The sequence below is a fragment of the Mobula birostris genome, chromosome 3, assembly GCF_030028105.1.
Source record: "Mobula birostris isolate sMobBir1 chromosome 3, sMobBir1.hap1, whole genome shotgun sequence".
Lineage (NCBI taxonomy): Eukaryota > Metazoa > Chordata > Chondrichthyes > Myliobatiformes > Myliobatidae > Mobula > Mobula birostris.
Genome location: NC_092372.1, coordinates 220,509,389 through 220,525,042, shown reverse-complemented (window position 1 = coordinate 220,525,042; position 15,654 = coordinate 220,509,389). Strand labels below are relative to the sequence as shown.

General features: G+C 45.3%; 1 protein-coding gene across 2 annotated transcripts in view; it reads left to right on the top strand.

The window, feature by feature from the left end:
* Positions 1-3,420: 3,420 nt before the first annotated feature.
* Positions 3,421-15,654, top strand: part of vipr1b (vasoactive intestinal peptide receptor 1b) — a 75,234-nt gene continuing 63,000 nt past the window's right edge. For both annotated transcript variants that reach the window (XM_072254181.1, XM_072254180.1), the window contains exons 1-2: positions 3,421-3,711; positions 11,908-12,004. In XM_072254181.1, coding sequence (XP_072110282.1) covers positions 3,649-3,711; positions 11,908-12,004 — 160 coding nt within the window. In that variant the 5' untranslated portion in view covers positions 3,421-3,648. The remainder of the gene's footprint in view (positions 3,712-11,907; positions 12,005-15,654) is intronic.

Below are 15,654 nucleotides of genomic sequence, written 5' to 3'. Positions count from 1 at the left end.
CAGAATGGCTGATGGCCACTCAGCTGGCCCGGGAAACGGCCGAATCCATACCGCAAAGATGGCTCTGACTACCAACAGCAAGACTCCATGGAGCGATGGTTCTCTAACGCGGCCTAAAGATGGCAAGTGGCCGTTCTAGCCTTCCACTGGCAGGTTGCTCCCAGGGGATCTTAACAAGACAAACCAGCAGCCCACAGTTGTCCCCAAGGCTACTTATATTCCAAGCCCCAAGATGGGAATCAGGTGCCTATGATTAACTCAACCAAAACAAGGGCCAGTTGGAAGATCCGGAGTCCTGAGTCCACGGAATGCGGACTTCACGGACCGGACCATGACAGATTCAGTCACAAATTAAAGAAAATATCAGTATTTATTGACACATCTCTTAACTCCATCTCACTGGGACACTTTCGATGGCATTTTTTGCTTTATGCTCTTGGGGCGGGATGCAGGAATCTCATCTCAAAATAGTTAGTGGACCACATCTTACAACAGTCACGACGATGTGTGGCCCTCATTCCTCATATAATTCTTTTAATTCTTTAGTTCTTTAAACAGTCTTTAGCTAGAGGATGTTGAATCTGTGGAATTCATTGCGATGGGCGGCTGTGGAGGTCAAATCATCGGGTTATTTGAAGCAGAGGTTAATAGATTCGTGTAATGGTGTAAAAGGGTGTCAAAGGTTACAGGGAGAATGGGGTTGCAAGAGAAAATAAATCAGCCATGATCAATAGCAGAGCAGATTTGATGGGCCGAATAGCCTAATTCAGCTCCTGTACTGTATCTTACGGTCTATTTTGATTTATGGTCTATACTGCAGCTCAAACTCATAAGACATACCTCCAGCCAAGCTGCTACACATCCGGTAACCACACCACCAGCAACACTGGAGGGCATGTACAATTTAAGTTTAATGTATGTTTTTTCTTGTGAATGCTGTGTATCTGATGCTCTGTGCCCGTGGTGCTGCTGTTAGTAAGTTTTTCATTGCACCTGTGCAGACATGGACTTGTCCAAATTATAATAAGCTTGACACAAACAGGAGAAAATCTGCAGATGCTGGAAATCCGAGCAACACACACAAAAATTGCTGGCGGAACTCAGCAGGCCAGGCAGCATCTATGGAAAAGAGTACAGGCAGCGTTTCAGGTTGAGACCCTTCAGCAGATTAAAAAATAAACTTGACTTTGACTTACATGGAGCTGGCATATTTAGCAGTGGGTTGCAGTCAAGCTAGTGTTGGTGCGTGGCCAAGTGGTTAAGGCGTCAGTCTAGTGATCTGAAGGTCGCTAGTTCGAGCCTCAGCTGAGGCAGCATGTTGAGTCCTTGAGCAAGGCAGTTAATCACACATTGTTCTGCAACGACCCCAGTGCCAAGCTGTATCGGCCCTAGTGCCCTTCCCTTGGACGACATCGGTGGCGTGGAGAGGGGAGACTTGCAGCATGGGCAACTGCCGGTCTTCCATACAACCTTGCCCAGGCCTCAGTCAACATGGAAATCGATGGACAGCTGAAGAAGAAGAACCATATAACCAGACAGAAGACAGTCAAGCTAGGAAGAATATTGAAATCAAAGAATCAAAACTGTACCACAACGTCAAAGATTAGTGACAAAAGATGTGGTAAAGAGGAGCTAAAGATAGTGCCAGAGGGTGACTTCTTCAAGTCTGTCTGTGGAACAGTTTAAACTCTTCTCTTTACCGTCTCTCCTTTCCTTTTCAAGTTGGCTGGGGCTCTGTCAGAGCCTGTGATCTACAGCTGCACTCAAACTGCAGTTCTTCACGGCAGTAGGTTCCTGCTCTTGGAACTCGCCAAGCAATCTAGCAATTTTGATACCTCCAGGTACCAGCCAGGAAGATGTGCGCTTTTATAATGCAGTTCTGCGGACTTGTGGGCAATCTGATTCCTTGCTGGTGTCTCCTACTGATGTGTCACAGGAGATCAGAACATTGAGACCGCAGGTGCAGCTGTTGGAAGCCTCTGCACTTGAGCAATTGCTCTCTCTTTCTCTTGTGATGGTGAGAGAGAGTTTGCTGCTGATTCTTGAGTCGGGGGGCTCAAACTAAAGCAATGCTGCAGACTGTAACATCAAAACAGCAAGCAGTTGGCCTCCACTCTCGCTGGGGCAGGAGTGATACCTTTCTCTTCCTCGCTCGTGAGAGAAAGAAAACCTGTAGGATATCAAACTGTGGGGATCAACAGTGTTTTTTGATGGACTCTAAATCATTGCCTCTTTTGCTTGTGTGGTGGATGGTGGTGGGGGGCTGATGCTTTCTGCTAGCACAAGTGGGAGGAGGGTTGCTGCTTGTGCATGGAAGGAAGAGAGGGGCTTTGGGGCTCTAATGTTGTTCTGTCATTCATTCTTTGGGGTTTTTCTTCTGTTTCGAGGATTTCTGCAAAGAGTAAAAATTTCAGGGTGTATCCTGTACACATTCTCTGACATTAAATGGACCCGCTGAACCAGTGAAATCAGGATTTAATTTTGCTTTTATTAACCTCAATTTCTTCCAAACAAGCGCACTTTGGGAAGTCAAATTCTGGCAGAACATCCACGCAGTGGCCACTTCATTAGGTACCTCTGGACAGAGTGAGTGCAGAGAGCATTTTTATCAAAAATAAAGTTAGGGGTTAAGGGATTATTATCACTGACATTTGTCATGAAATCTGTTGTTTTGTGGCAGCTGGACGGTAAAATACTGTATTTAAAATTACTATAAATTACAAGAAATATAAAACAAAGTAGGGCAACAGCAGAGAGTTGCCCTTCATGGACCTTCAGACAAGTGGTGTGAGCGTGATGCGGGTCTTCAGGCTCACTGATGGCAGTAATGAGAAGAGAGCCCGACTGCATGCCCTGGTGATGGATGCCGCCTTTTGGGGGGGGCACTGCCTGTCGACGATGATGGGGAGCGTGTGTGGGGGGAGGGGAGGCGCGGCATTTCTCATAATAAAGTGTCACCTGTGGGTGAAACGCACGCCCCGGGTCGGTGTTTAAGTCCGCTGTGCCTGGAGGAACCCGAGCCTGAAGGGAATGAGGGCGGAATTTCGGCGTCCGTGGAATCCGGATCAAACGCTCACCTTTCCACCAGGGACGCGGGAGACAAGGGTTGATAGAAGCCGCAGCAACAGGCAGTCTACCGGAGTAACCCAGCCTGGTTCACCACCCCTCTACCGCCCCGCAGACGCTGACTGACCCCCAAACAGTTTGAAGCTCCGCACACCTTGAAATACAACACGCACCGGGGTGCGAGCAGACCGGCTACCTGACTCTCCCGCCCCTTCCCCGCGCTGCCATTGGTGAAGGGCAAGACAGCTTGTTTGCTGATTGGTTATTGCCCCCGTCAACCAATTCCGGGAATAATATAAACAGTATCCGCAGTTAACTTGGGAAGATAACCAGGGAGGCTTTGCATCATTTGGGACTCCTAGAATCTGCATTTTTAGAGTTTATGAAAAAAATAAACTTTTGGTTTGTTTTCCATCTGCAACAGCCCGATTGCAGGAAGGGTGGGTTTGCACGTCAGGGTCACCGGACAAGCGTTCAGGACCCCTCTTAAAAACTCTTCAGCTGGTAGAGTGGGGATCGTGGGGTGATTCCACCGACGCTTCTCCGAGCCAGCGCCGCAAATCCGGGTGCAATTTCGACGTGATGAACTTAGCCCAAGTTTCCGCGTTGTTTGTGACCCTCCTGACCCAGTGTGCCATCCCCGAAGTAAGTCGGCGCCTAAGTTTATATGAAGTTTTTGAAACCGCCGATTAATTGTTTCACACTGTTTTAGTTCATTTATACTGTAATATGGGGATATAGAATTAGGAACTGTATGTTCGGTTCGAGGTACTCTATACTGTATAACGAAGATTGGCAGACTGTAACATTTTAAGAACTCGCCTTAAGCCAATTTCAATAATTTTCTGGGAGGTTTCTAATTACTGTCATCAGCCAATATTTTGGATTGTTTCTAGTTCGCAGAAACGGTGTCTTATTAAGCTATTTAAAAAATCTTTAATTCTGTGTATGCGGGGGATGTTGGTGAGAGGGAGAAACAGGGTTTGTCTTGCGGTTGTTATTTTGTTGCTTGTCGGGTTCCGGTTTGTTTTGTTCCGTCCAGCTGAACGTTGTTAGTGGATGTGCTGTGTTGGCGCCGGAATGCGTTGGCAGCGCTTGTGGGCTGCCCCCAGCGTGTCCTTCGGTTGTGTTGGTTGTTAATGCAAAAACGACGCATTTCTCTGCATGTTGCGATAAATGTGAATCTTTCTCGCACGGAAGAGTTGTTTTCCCTTTTGAGTCGTGTTGATCAATCGGAGAGTGATTCGGGCACAAGAGGAAACGCTGGATGAACGAGTCCGGGCAACATCTGTGGGAAGCTTCGAAGAAGGGAGCCTACCTTGGAATTGGGGTTGGCGTGGAGGGAGGGTGATGGGTTTCAAAGCATAGCTGGTGTGCAGTGTGGGGACACATCCCCACCCTCCGCGCGTGACGAAGAGATAGCTTCAGGGAGCTCGGTGTTAGGGTGGGGCATGTCTCCCGCGGCGTGACCACTCCTGATCTCTATAGCCTGTTTGCCCAGACCCTTGGAGCATCGAGCGTACACTCAATGGGCGCTGTATCAGGTACAGCAGTAGAACCCAGGGTGGTCTTCTACCGCTGTAGCCCATCCCATCCACCTCAAGGTTTGACGTGCTGTGAATTGGAGATGCTCTTGTGACGTGCGGTTATTTGAGTTCCCGTCACGTTCCTGTCACCTTGAACCCCTCTGGCAATCGCCTCTGATCTCTCTCATTAACAAGGCATTTTGCCCACAGAACTGCCGCTGACTGGAGTTTTATGGGTGTTTTTTTTTGCACCATTCTCTGTGAACTCTACAGACGTGTATGAAAATCCCAGGAGATCAGTAGTTTCTGAGATGCTCAAACCACTCTGTCTGACTCCGATCATCAGTCCTCGATCAAAGTCGCTCAGATCACATTTCTTCCCCATTCTGATGTTTGGTCTGAACAACAAGTGAACCTCTTGACCATGTCTGCATGCTTTTATTTATTGAGTTGCTGTCACATGATTGGTTGATTAGATATTTGCATTCACGATAGGTGTATCTAATAAAGTGTCCATAGAGGATAGGGCAGGAACATCCTTTTTTGGTATATTTCATTATGCAGGCCCTGAAATACCAGGCTATAGTGCAAATGGTCAATATACGCTCCACACTACATCTACAGAAAGTTGTCAAAGTTTTAGATGGCATGGCAAAACTTCACAAACTTCCAAGAAATTAGAGGTGCTACCTTGCTTTCTTTCTAATGGCACTTATTGCTGGACCCAGGACGGACCCTCTGAAGTGATAACGCAGAGGAATTTAAAGTTGCTGACCCTTTCCATCTCTGATATGATGAGGACTGACCCATGGAGCTCCAATTTGCTCCTTGTGTAGTCAATCGCCAGCTCTTTGGTTTAGATGGTGTTGAGCGAGAGGTTATTGTGGCACCTTCCGGATTTTCATTCTCCCTCCTCGGTGCTGACTCATCACCTTTGATTCGCCCAACAAGATTCGCGTCCTGTAGCCTGCGCTGGTCCGACAACATCGATAACACGGCCAGGAAAGCTCTGAGCGATCTCTACACCCTCAGGAGGAAGTTATTGATGCACCATCAAAAACATCCTATGTCAGGGCAACACTGACAACACGCTGGAGGAACCCAGCAGGTCGGGCAGCATCCGTGGAAACGATCGGTCAACGTTTTGGGCCGAAACCCTTCGTCAGGACTGAAGAGGGAGGGGGCAGAGGCCCTATAAAGAAGGTGGGGGGAGGGTGGGAAGGAGAAGGCTGGTAGGTTCCAGGTGAAAAACCAGTAAGGGGAAAGATCAAGGGTTGGGGGAGGGGAGGCAGGGAGGTGATAGGCAGGAAAGGTGAAGAAGGAATAGGGGAAAACACAATGGGTAGTAGAAGGAGGCAGAACCATGAGGGAGGTGATAGGTAGCTGGGGGAGGGGGCAGAGTGACATAGGGATAAGGGAAGGGAGGGGGAGGGAATTATTGGAAGTTGGAGAATTCAGTGTTCATACCAGGGGGCTGGAGACTACCTAGACGGTATATGAGGTGTTGCTCCTCCAACCTGAGTTTAGCCTCATCATGGCAGTAGAGGAGGCCATGTATGGACATATCCGAATGGGAATGTGAAGCAGAGCTGAAGTGGGTGGCAACCGGGAGATCCTGTCTGTTGTGGCGGATGGAGCAGAGGTGCTCCCAACCCGGGTCCACAGACCCCTCAGTTAATGAATGGTAAGGGTCTATGGCATGAAAGAATGTTGGAAACCCCTGTCTTCTTGGTAAGACAACTGCTCAGCACATGACTGTAAGAGAGTTGTGGACGCAGATCAGTGCATCATGGAAACCTCCACTGACTCTGCCTACACTTCTTGCTGCCTCGGTAAGGCAGCCAGCATAAGCAAAGGCCCGCCAACCTTGGACATCCTTTCTTCTCAAAGAACACAACAATAATACAAAAAACACAGTGAATATAAATACTTAATATAGTTTATATATGTTGATTGTATGTCCACAAAGTGACGCTGGCACAGGAGTGTCCACACATAAAGTGACTGACAGGAAATGATAAAGTAGTGGTATTTGGGTTAGTGGGTGGAGGTGTTGATCAGCCTTACCGCTTGGGGAAAGTAACAGTTTTTGAGTCTGGTGGTCCTGATGCGGATGCTACACAGCCCCCTCCTTGATGGGAGTGGGACAGACAATCCATGAGGAGGGTGAGTGGGATCCTTCATGTTACTGGCACCTTATGGCAGGTGGGCAGGTCCAGTGATGCACTGGGCAGTTTTAACTACCCATTGTCGAGCCTTCTATGCTGCCGCAGTGCAGTTTCCGTACCGAGCAGTGATGCAGCTCATTAAGATGCACTCTACTGCACCTCTGTACAATGATAACAAGTATGGATATGCATAGTCAAAGGTCAAAAGTAATTTTATTGTCAAAGTACATATATGTCACCATATAGAACCCTGATATTCATTTTATTGCAGGCATACTCTCAAGAAATCCATAATAGAATATAGCGTAGTAGCATAGTGCAGCTCTCTTCAGCCTTATCAAAAAGGAGAGGTGTTGGTGAGATTTCAACATACCAGATACAACTTTGAGATTCACTTGAGCTCTGTACACCAGTGCTTTGAAGTGCCGTGCCATTTGCACACAGCCATTGTCATACGGCGTGGGAACAAGTCCTTTAATTGTTCCAACCAAGATTTTCATTCAAGCTAATCCCACTTGCCTGCCTTCCCTATCTCTGTACCGATCCGAGTACTGGCTAAATGTTAACATACCTGCGCCAACCACTTCCTCTGGTGGCTTATTCCATGCACTCTCCACCCTCTTTTCCCTCGCTCATTAAGCCTCTGCCCTCTTTCTTGGTTCCACAACTCTGGGGAAAATATTGTGCGTATTCACCCTATCTACACCCTTCATGATGTTAAGCATGTCCAGTAGATCACCCCTCCTTCTCCTACTCGCCCATGGAAAAAATGTCCCAACCTGCTGAACCTGTGTCCCTAGCTCATACCTGGATCCTCGTATACATATTACAATATGTACAAGGTATAGTGGGTGGTGTAACACTATTACAGTGCCAGTAAGGTGTTGGGACCACTTCTTTTTATGCTGTATGTCAGTGATTGAGATGACGGAACAGATGGCTTTGATTCCAAGTTTGCAGATGATGCGAAGATTGCTGGAGAGGCAGGTAGTGCCGAGGAAACAGGTAGGCTGCAGATGGACTTGGACAGAATGGGAAGAAAGTGGCAAATGAAATACAGTGTTGGAAAATGCATGGTCATACACTTGGGAAGTAGAGATAAACGTACAGACTATTCTCTACGCAGGGAGAAAATCCAAAATTCCGAGGTGCGAAGGGACTTGGGAGTCCTTACGCAGAACACTCTAAAGGTTAATTTGCAGATTGAGTCGATGGTGAGGGAAAGATGCGCTGGCATTGGAGAGGGACCAGAAGCAGGTCCTCATATGATAACCCTTTCATTCCTGGAATCACCTTTGTGAACTGCTTCTGGATCCTCTCAAGGATGATTCTGGGAATGAAAGGCTTACCATACGAGGAACATTTGATGGCTCTGGGTCTGTACGCTAAAATTTAGAAGGTTAAAGGGGGATCTCATTGAAACCTTTCGAATGTTGAAAGACCTAGACAGAGTAGGTGTGAAAAGGATATTTCCCATGGTGGGGGAGTCTAGGACAAGAGGGCATAGACTCAGGATAGAGGGGTGTCCATTCAAAACAGATGAGGAGAAATTTCTTTAGCCAGAAGGGTGGTGAATTTGTGGAATTGGAGGACAGGTCGTTGGGTGTATTTAAGGCAGAGATTGAGCTTGATTTCCGTTACTGTCTGTAAGGAGTTTGTACGTTCTCCCTCTGACTGCATGGGTTTCCTCCGGGTACTCCTGTTGCTTCCCACATTCCAAAGGTGTATGGGCTAGGGTTGGTGAGCTGTGGGCATGTTATATTGGCACCGGAAGCATGGCGACACTTATGGGCTGCCCCCATTGCGATCCTTGCTGATCTGATTTGAGGCAAACAACACATTTCATTGCATGTTTCGAGGTGCACACAAAGCTAATCTTTTTAAAAATGTATATAATTTTCTCTTACATTTAACCTCCTGAAATTCCCCACCTAACAGTTGTCTAGATTAAACTCCATCTGCCATCTCTTTGCCCATTTTCCAGTGGATCCTTTGACAACTTTCCTCGCTGTCCACAACTCCACCAGTTACTGTCATCTGCACACTTGTTAGTCGAGGATCAACTCTATTCACCAACTCAACAGATTCTGCAGATTCTGAAAACCCAGAATCCCGGAGGAACTTGGCACATCAGGCAGCATCAAACAGTCGATGCTTCTGTCCAAAACCCTTCATTAGGGCTGAAAAGTAAGGGGGAAGACGCCAGAATAAAAAGGTGGGGGGAGGGGAAGGAGGATAGCTGGAAGGTGATAGGTGAAGCCGGGAGGCTGGGAGAGGTAAAGGACTGGAGAGGAAGCGATCTGATAGTTCTCCAATCAGTGGATCCTAGGAGAAAAGGAAGAAGGAGGGGCACCAGGGGGAGGTGATAGGCAGGTGAGAGGTCAGAACACAGAACAGAAGGAGAGGAGTAAAAGAAACAAAAATTACGGAAGGAGAAATCGATATTCATGCCAACAGGTTGGAGGCTACCCAGACAGAACATGAAGATGTTGCTCTTCTACTCTGAGAGTGGCCTCACAGCAGAAGTGGAGGCCATGAAACGACATGTCGGAATGGGAAGGGGGATTGGAATTAAAATGTTTGGCCATGGGGAAAGCTTGCTTGTTGTCGATGGAGTAGAGGTGCTCGTCAAAGCAGTCTCCATGTTTACCTCTGGTCTCGCCGATGTAAAGAGGGCCTCATCGGGAGCACCAACTACAATAGATGACCACAGCAGACTTGAAGGTCAAGTGTTGCCTCTGCTGGAAGGACTGTGTGAGGCCCCTGAATGGAGGTGAGGGAGGAGGTGAATGGACAGGTGTAGCATTTCTGCCACTTGCAGGGGCTAGTGTCAGGAGGGCGATTAGCGGGGAGTGATGAACGGACAAGGGAATCACAGCCAGCGATCCCTGCAGAAATCGGAGAGTGGGGGGGGGAGGGTTAGGTAAAGATATGCTTGGTGGTAGAATCGTGGTGAAGATGGTGGGGAAGTTGCAGAGAATGATATGTTGAATGCGAAGTCTCACAGAGTGGTAGGTAAGGGCATATGCACTTATGTGTATTAGGAATTTGCTGTGGTCTGTTGGCACTACATGCAACAAAAATAAAACAGCTTTCAATAATTATTAAGAAAAAATTATATAACAATAAAGTTCGAAGTTAAAGTAGGGATCTGGAATAAAATGTGCATAATTACAGCACATGTTTACACTGTAAACAGCATTATAAAAAGTGGTCTGAAGTGTTTACAGTTTAGTGACTGAGGTAATAGACAGAGGAGAATAATGAGAACACCGAAATTTTAATGCAAGCCGTTGATATACATTACTGTGCAAAAGTCTTCCGCACATATATATAACTAGGGTGCATAAGACTTTTGCACAGTACTGTGTTTGTCAGTGTGGAGTGGAGAAAGTTTGTCGATCTGGTGGGAGCAAAGGATGTTGGGAATGGCGAGGGTGGAGCGCCACGGGAGGGGTGTGGGGCAGGTGGCAGAGAAGAGGTGCCGGGGTGGGGGTGGTGCGATCGCAGCTTGCATAAACTCACCGTGTAAAGATAAAATTTACTGCGCAAATCCTTTACCAAGTTCAAGGGCAGAGCTGCTGACCAATACAGCCCTTGAGCCATAAGTTAACACTATCTGAAGCAGCCTCTTGCATTAGCTGCCCGCCCACTGGCAATTCTGGTCACCGACCTACAGGAATGACGTCAATAAGATTGAAAAAGTACAGAGAAAACTTACAAAGATGTTGCTGCGACTTGAGGACCTGAGTTTCATGGACTCACTCTCAAGGACTCCAAAACTCATGTTCTCAGTATTACTTATTTACTGTTTATTTATGATTATTATTTACTTTTGTTCTATTTGCACAGTTTGTCTTTGCACCTTGGTCGCTTGTCAATCTTTGTGTGTAGTTTTTCAGTGATTCTATTGTAAATGTCTGCAAGAAAGTGAATCTCAGGGTGTATCTGGTGACATAACACACTTTGATAATAAATTTACTTTGAACTTTGAGTTATAGGGAAAGGTTCAATAGGTTAAGACTTTATTCTCTGGAGTGTGGGAGTATGAGGGAAGATTTGGTGGAAGTATGCAAAATTATGACGTGTATAGATAAGGTAAAAGTATGCAACCTTTTTTCCACTGAGGTTGAATAAAATTAAAACCAGAGTTCATAGGCTAAGGGTGAAATGTGAAATGTGAAATATTTAAGGGAAACCCGAGGGAGAACTACTTCTCTCAAAGGGTGGAACGAGCTACCAGTGGAAGTGGTGGATGGGGGTTTGATTTCAATGTTTAACAGAAGTTTGGATAAGTACGTAGATGGGAGGAGTACAGAAGGCTATGGTCCAGGTGCGGGTCGATGAAACTAGGCAGAATAAGTTTGGCATGGATCACTAGATGGTCTAAATGGCCTGTTCCTGTTTTGTAGTGTTCTATGATTTTGGGTGGTTATGGGCTATAAAATATTTTTTTTGTAATTTATTTTTTATTGAAGTTCATCGTCAAACAAAACTTTCCAAAAGATGTATTTCAGCTACTGTACATATGTATCATATAGTCATATTTTTCACAAATCTCCACATAATATTTATCTGAGGTATACGCTTATAGAAAGGAGAGGAAAGAAAGAACAATCAAAAGAAGAAAACTATGTACAGAGTAGGGAGTAATCTTTTTTTTAGAACATGTTCATTGCCTTGTGAGAATAAAATCAGGCCTATGAGGTGTTATGTAGTTTTTCCCAGTATGAATCAAATTGTTCCAACTTATGATTAACAGATGCTGCTATCTTCTCCATTTTGTAAATGTCCATTGTAATTTCTATCCGTGCGATTAAAATTGGGCTCTCCTGTGATAACCATTTCCTGGTAAGGGTCTTTTTACCAGCCACCAGCAGTATATTCATTAAATATTTATCCCTTTTCAACCATTGAGGTATATACCCAAAATATATGGTCTTACTTTCTAAGGGTATTTCACGTTTAAAGATGTCTTGTAGGGCATTGTGTATCCCACTCCAATAGCCTTTGATAACGGGGCATTCCCAGGAAATATGATAATGGTTTGCATTTTGATTTCACGGGCTAAAAATGTAAAGAAAGCTTTGCTGTGTTTGCCGCAGCCCTGTTGGTGAGTCCTCTACTGATGAAAATGTCGTCTCCAGGTCCTTTCTGAGCATTGTGACTTTTTGCTGAATATTCGATTGCTTGAAGAGGAATGTTACAGTACACTTGCTGGAGAAAACCAGAGCTTGGAGACAGGTGAGGAGAAAACAGCACCTGCGCACAACCAACCACGAAAAATGCTGAAGGAACTCAGCAGGCCAGGCAGCATCTATGGAAAGGAGTAAACAGATGCTCTCTGCCCTGCTGAATTCATAGAAACATAGAAAACCTACAGCATAATACAGGCCCTTCGGCCCACAAAGCTGTGCCAAACATGTCCTTACCTTAGAAGTTACCTAGGGTTACCCATAGCCCTCTATTTTTCTGAGCTCCATGTACCTGTCCAGGAATCTCTTAAAAGACCCTATCGTATCTTCCTCTACCACCGCCGCCGGCAGCCCATTCCACGCACTCACCACTCTCTGCGTAAAAAAAAAAGACAACTTACTCCTGACATCTCCAGCATTTTATGTGTGTTGCTTACATTTATATGGCGTCAAAGTGAAAAGCAGCCAATTAAAGATCTTTTTTAAGAATTCTGGACAAAACAGTAGCAAATTTGCCCAGAAGGTCAAGTAATTTTGTTACCTGGGTTAGTTATGTGGGATTTAACAGCAAATAGCTTCCACCCCTCCACCATCAGATTTCTGAACTTACAATGAACCCATGAATCCACCTCACCCTCAAAATGCTGGAAGAACTCGGCAAGTCAGGCGGCATCTGTGGAAAAGAGTAAACGGTCAACGTCTCGGGCTGAGACCCTTCTTCAGGATGCTGCCCGACCTGCTGAGTTCCCCCAGCAATCTGTGTGTGTTGCATTGGATTTCCCAGATCTGCAGACTTTCTGGTGTTTGTGATACCACCTCACTGTTTGCTCTCTTTTTACAGGACTTCTTTAATGTTGTCTATATCAATTATTTTCTTATTGTAGTTTAGTGTATCTCATGTCTTGCACTCTGCTGCTGCCACTAAACAACAAATTTCACAACATGCAATTTATCATTATCAGTGATAATAAACCTGATTCTGAATGTGACGCTGTAGAAGATGCCTGGATAACATCGTTCTCATTCATTCGTAATGGTTCCAATTCCCCTCCCTCTTCCCACACTGATCTGTCTGCCCTTGGTCTCCTCCACTATCTGCATGAGGATAGACCAGCTAGAGGAACAGCAGAAATCCACATGGACAGTCTGTAACAGTACAGAGGACTGGTGGGCAAGTTTGTGGAGGGGTGCAGGAGGAATCAACTGCTCCTGAATATGGCCAAAACCAGGGAGATGGTGATTGATTTTAGAAGGAGGAACCCTGTTTACATTCCGAGAGAAGACATTGTGGCAGTGGAGGAGTACAAAAACTTGGGTGTTCATTTCGGCAACAGACTTGACTGGAAAACCAACACCAAGGCTGTTTACAAGAAGGGGATGAGCAGACTCTATTTTCTAAAAGAAGCTGAGATCCTTCAATGTGTGCAGCAGGATGTTGGAGATCTTTCACCAGTCTGTTGTAGCAAGTGCAGTCTTCTTTGCGGCTTTATCTTGGGGGAGCAGCATCGATGCTGGTGATGCAAAAAGCCTAAAAAACTCATTGAAAGGGCTGGATCCATCCTTGGCTACCACCCGGTCTCTTTTGAGCTAGTGGTGGAGAGGTCACTAAACAAACTGTTATCCATTATAGACAAACAGGCACATCCTCTCCATGACCTACTGAATAAGCAGTGGAGCACCCTTTCAAACAGGCTCATTCAGCTCCATTGTCACAAGAATTGTTACAGAAAATTTTCTACCAAATGCAATAAGCATAAACAACAGTTCATCTCTGTGCGATAGGAGAATACACATCACAGTGCAATATCTCTGTTTTATTATTTTGTACATTATTATTGCACATTGGTAAATTATTATTGTGTATATTATTATTCTGTACTTTATTATTAGTTTAGTCTGCACACTGCTAAGTGTGTTTTTAAATGTTGCTGCTAAGAATTTCCCACTCAAGATCAATAAAGTACTTATTATTATTATTATTATTATTATTAATAACCTGGCAGTGTGAACATTGACATTTCCAACATCCAGTAAATACTTCCCTCTGTCCCTTTTCCTCTCCTCTCCTGATCAAATTTCAAAAGATCAACATAACATTATTAACAAAAGTACATATGTTATCATACACAACCCTCAGATTCATTTTCTTGCAGGCATTTATAGTAAAAGGAAACAAACTAATAATTATAAATAATCAATAAATATGGAGAACATGAGATGAAGAATCCTTGAATGTGAGTCCATGGGTTGTAGGAACAGTTCAGTGATGGGGCAAGTGAAGTTATTCCCTTGGTTCAAGAGCCTGATGGTTGCAGGTTCCTGAACCTGGTGTGTGGGTGCTGAGGTTCCAGTGCCACCTTCCTGATGGCAGCAGTGAGAAGAGAGCGTGACCTGTATGGTAGAGGTCCTTGATGATGGATGCTTCTTTCCTGGGATGGTGCTCCTTGTAGATGTGCTCGGTGTGGGGAGGCTTTGCCTATCATGGACCGAGCACTTGATGTAGACATTTCTGTTCCTGGGTTTTGGTGTTTCCATGCCTGACCATGATGAAACCAGTTAGGACACCAAGTCTGTCGATGTTTGTCCAAGTTTTGGATGACATACCGAATCTGCAAATCTAAGAAAGCAAAGATTCTGCCCTGCCTTCCTTCCTATGGCACTTGCCGGGCCAAGAGCAGATTCTCTGCGATGATAATGCCAAGGAATTTAAAATTGCTGCTTCTCTCCACTTCTTATCGCAATGAGCACTGCTTCAAGGACTTCCAGCTTCTCCCTCCTGTAATTGATAATCATCTCTTTGGTTTTACTGACGTTCAATGAGAAATTGTTGTTGTGGCCAGATTTTCAGTGTCCCTTCTTTTTAATTTCAACTGTAAAATGATTATAAGCCCAGAGAGTGGGCTAATAATCATTTTATAGTTGAACTTAAAAAGGAAGGAGACTGAAGATCTGCAACTGGGAATGACAGGAGAATTACTAAATGTAAATAAGTACAAAGTTTTAATGCAGGAAGGATCATGAACAAAGCAGATGAGCTTAGAGCGTGGATCAGCACTTGGAGCTATGATGTTGTGGCCATTACAGAGACTTGGATGGCTCAGGAGCAGGAATAGTTACTTAGAGTGTGAGGCTATAGATGTATCAGAAAGGACAAGGAGGGAGGCAAAAGAGGTGGGGGTGTGGCACTGTTGATCAGAGATAGTGTCACGGCTGCAGAAAAGGAGGAAGTCATGGAGAGATTGTCTACTGAGTCTCTGTGGGCGGAAGTTAGAAACAGGAAGAGGTCAATAACTCTACTGTTTTTTTTTATAAGACCATAAGACAAGACATAAGACACAGGAGCGGAAGTCGGCCATTCAGCCCATCGAGTCTGCTCTGCCATTTTATCACGAGCTGATCCATTCTCCTATTTAGTACCACTCCCCCGATTTCTCACCATAACCTTTGATGCCCTGGCTACTCAGATACCTATTGATCTCTGCCTTAAATACACTCAATGACTTGGCCTCCACTGCCGCCTGTGGCAACAAATTCCACAGATTCACCACCCTCTGGCTGAAAAAATTTCTTCGCATCTCTGTTCTGAATGGGCGCTCTTCAATCCTTAAGTCATGCCCTCTCGTACTAGACTCCCCCATCATGGGAAACAACTTTGCCACATTCACTCTGTCCATGCCTTTCAACATTCAGGATGTTTCT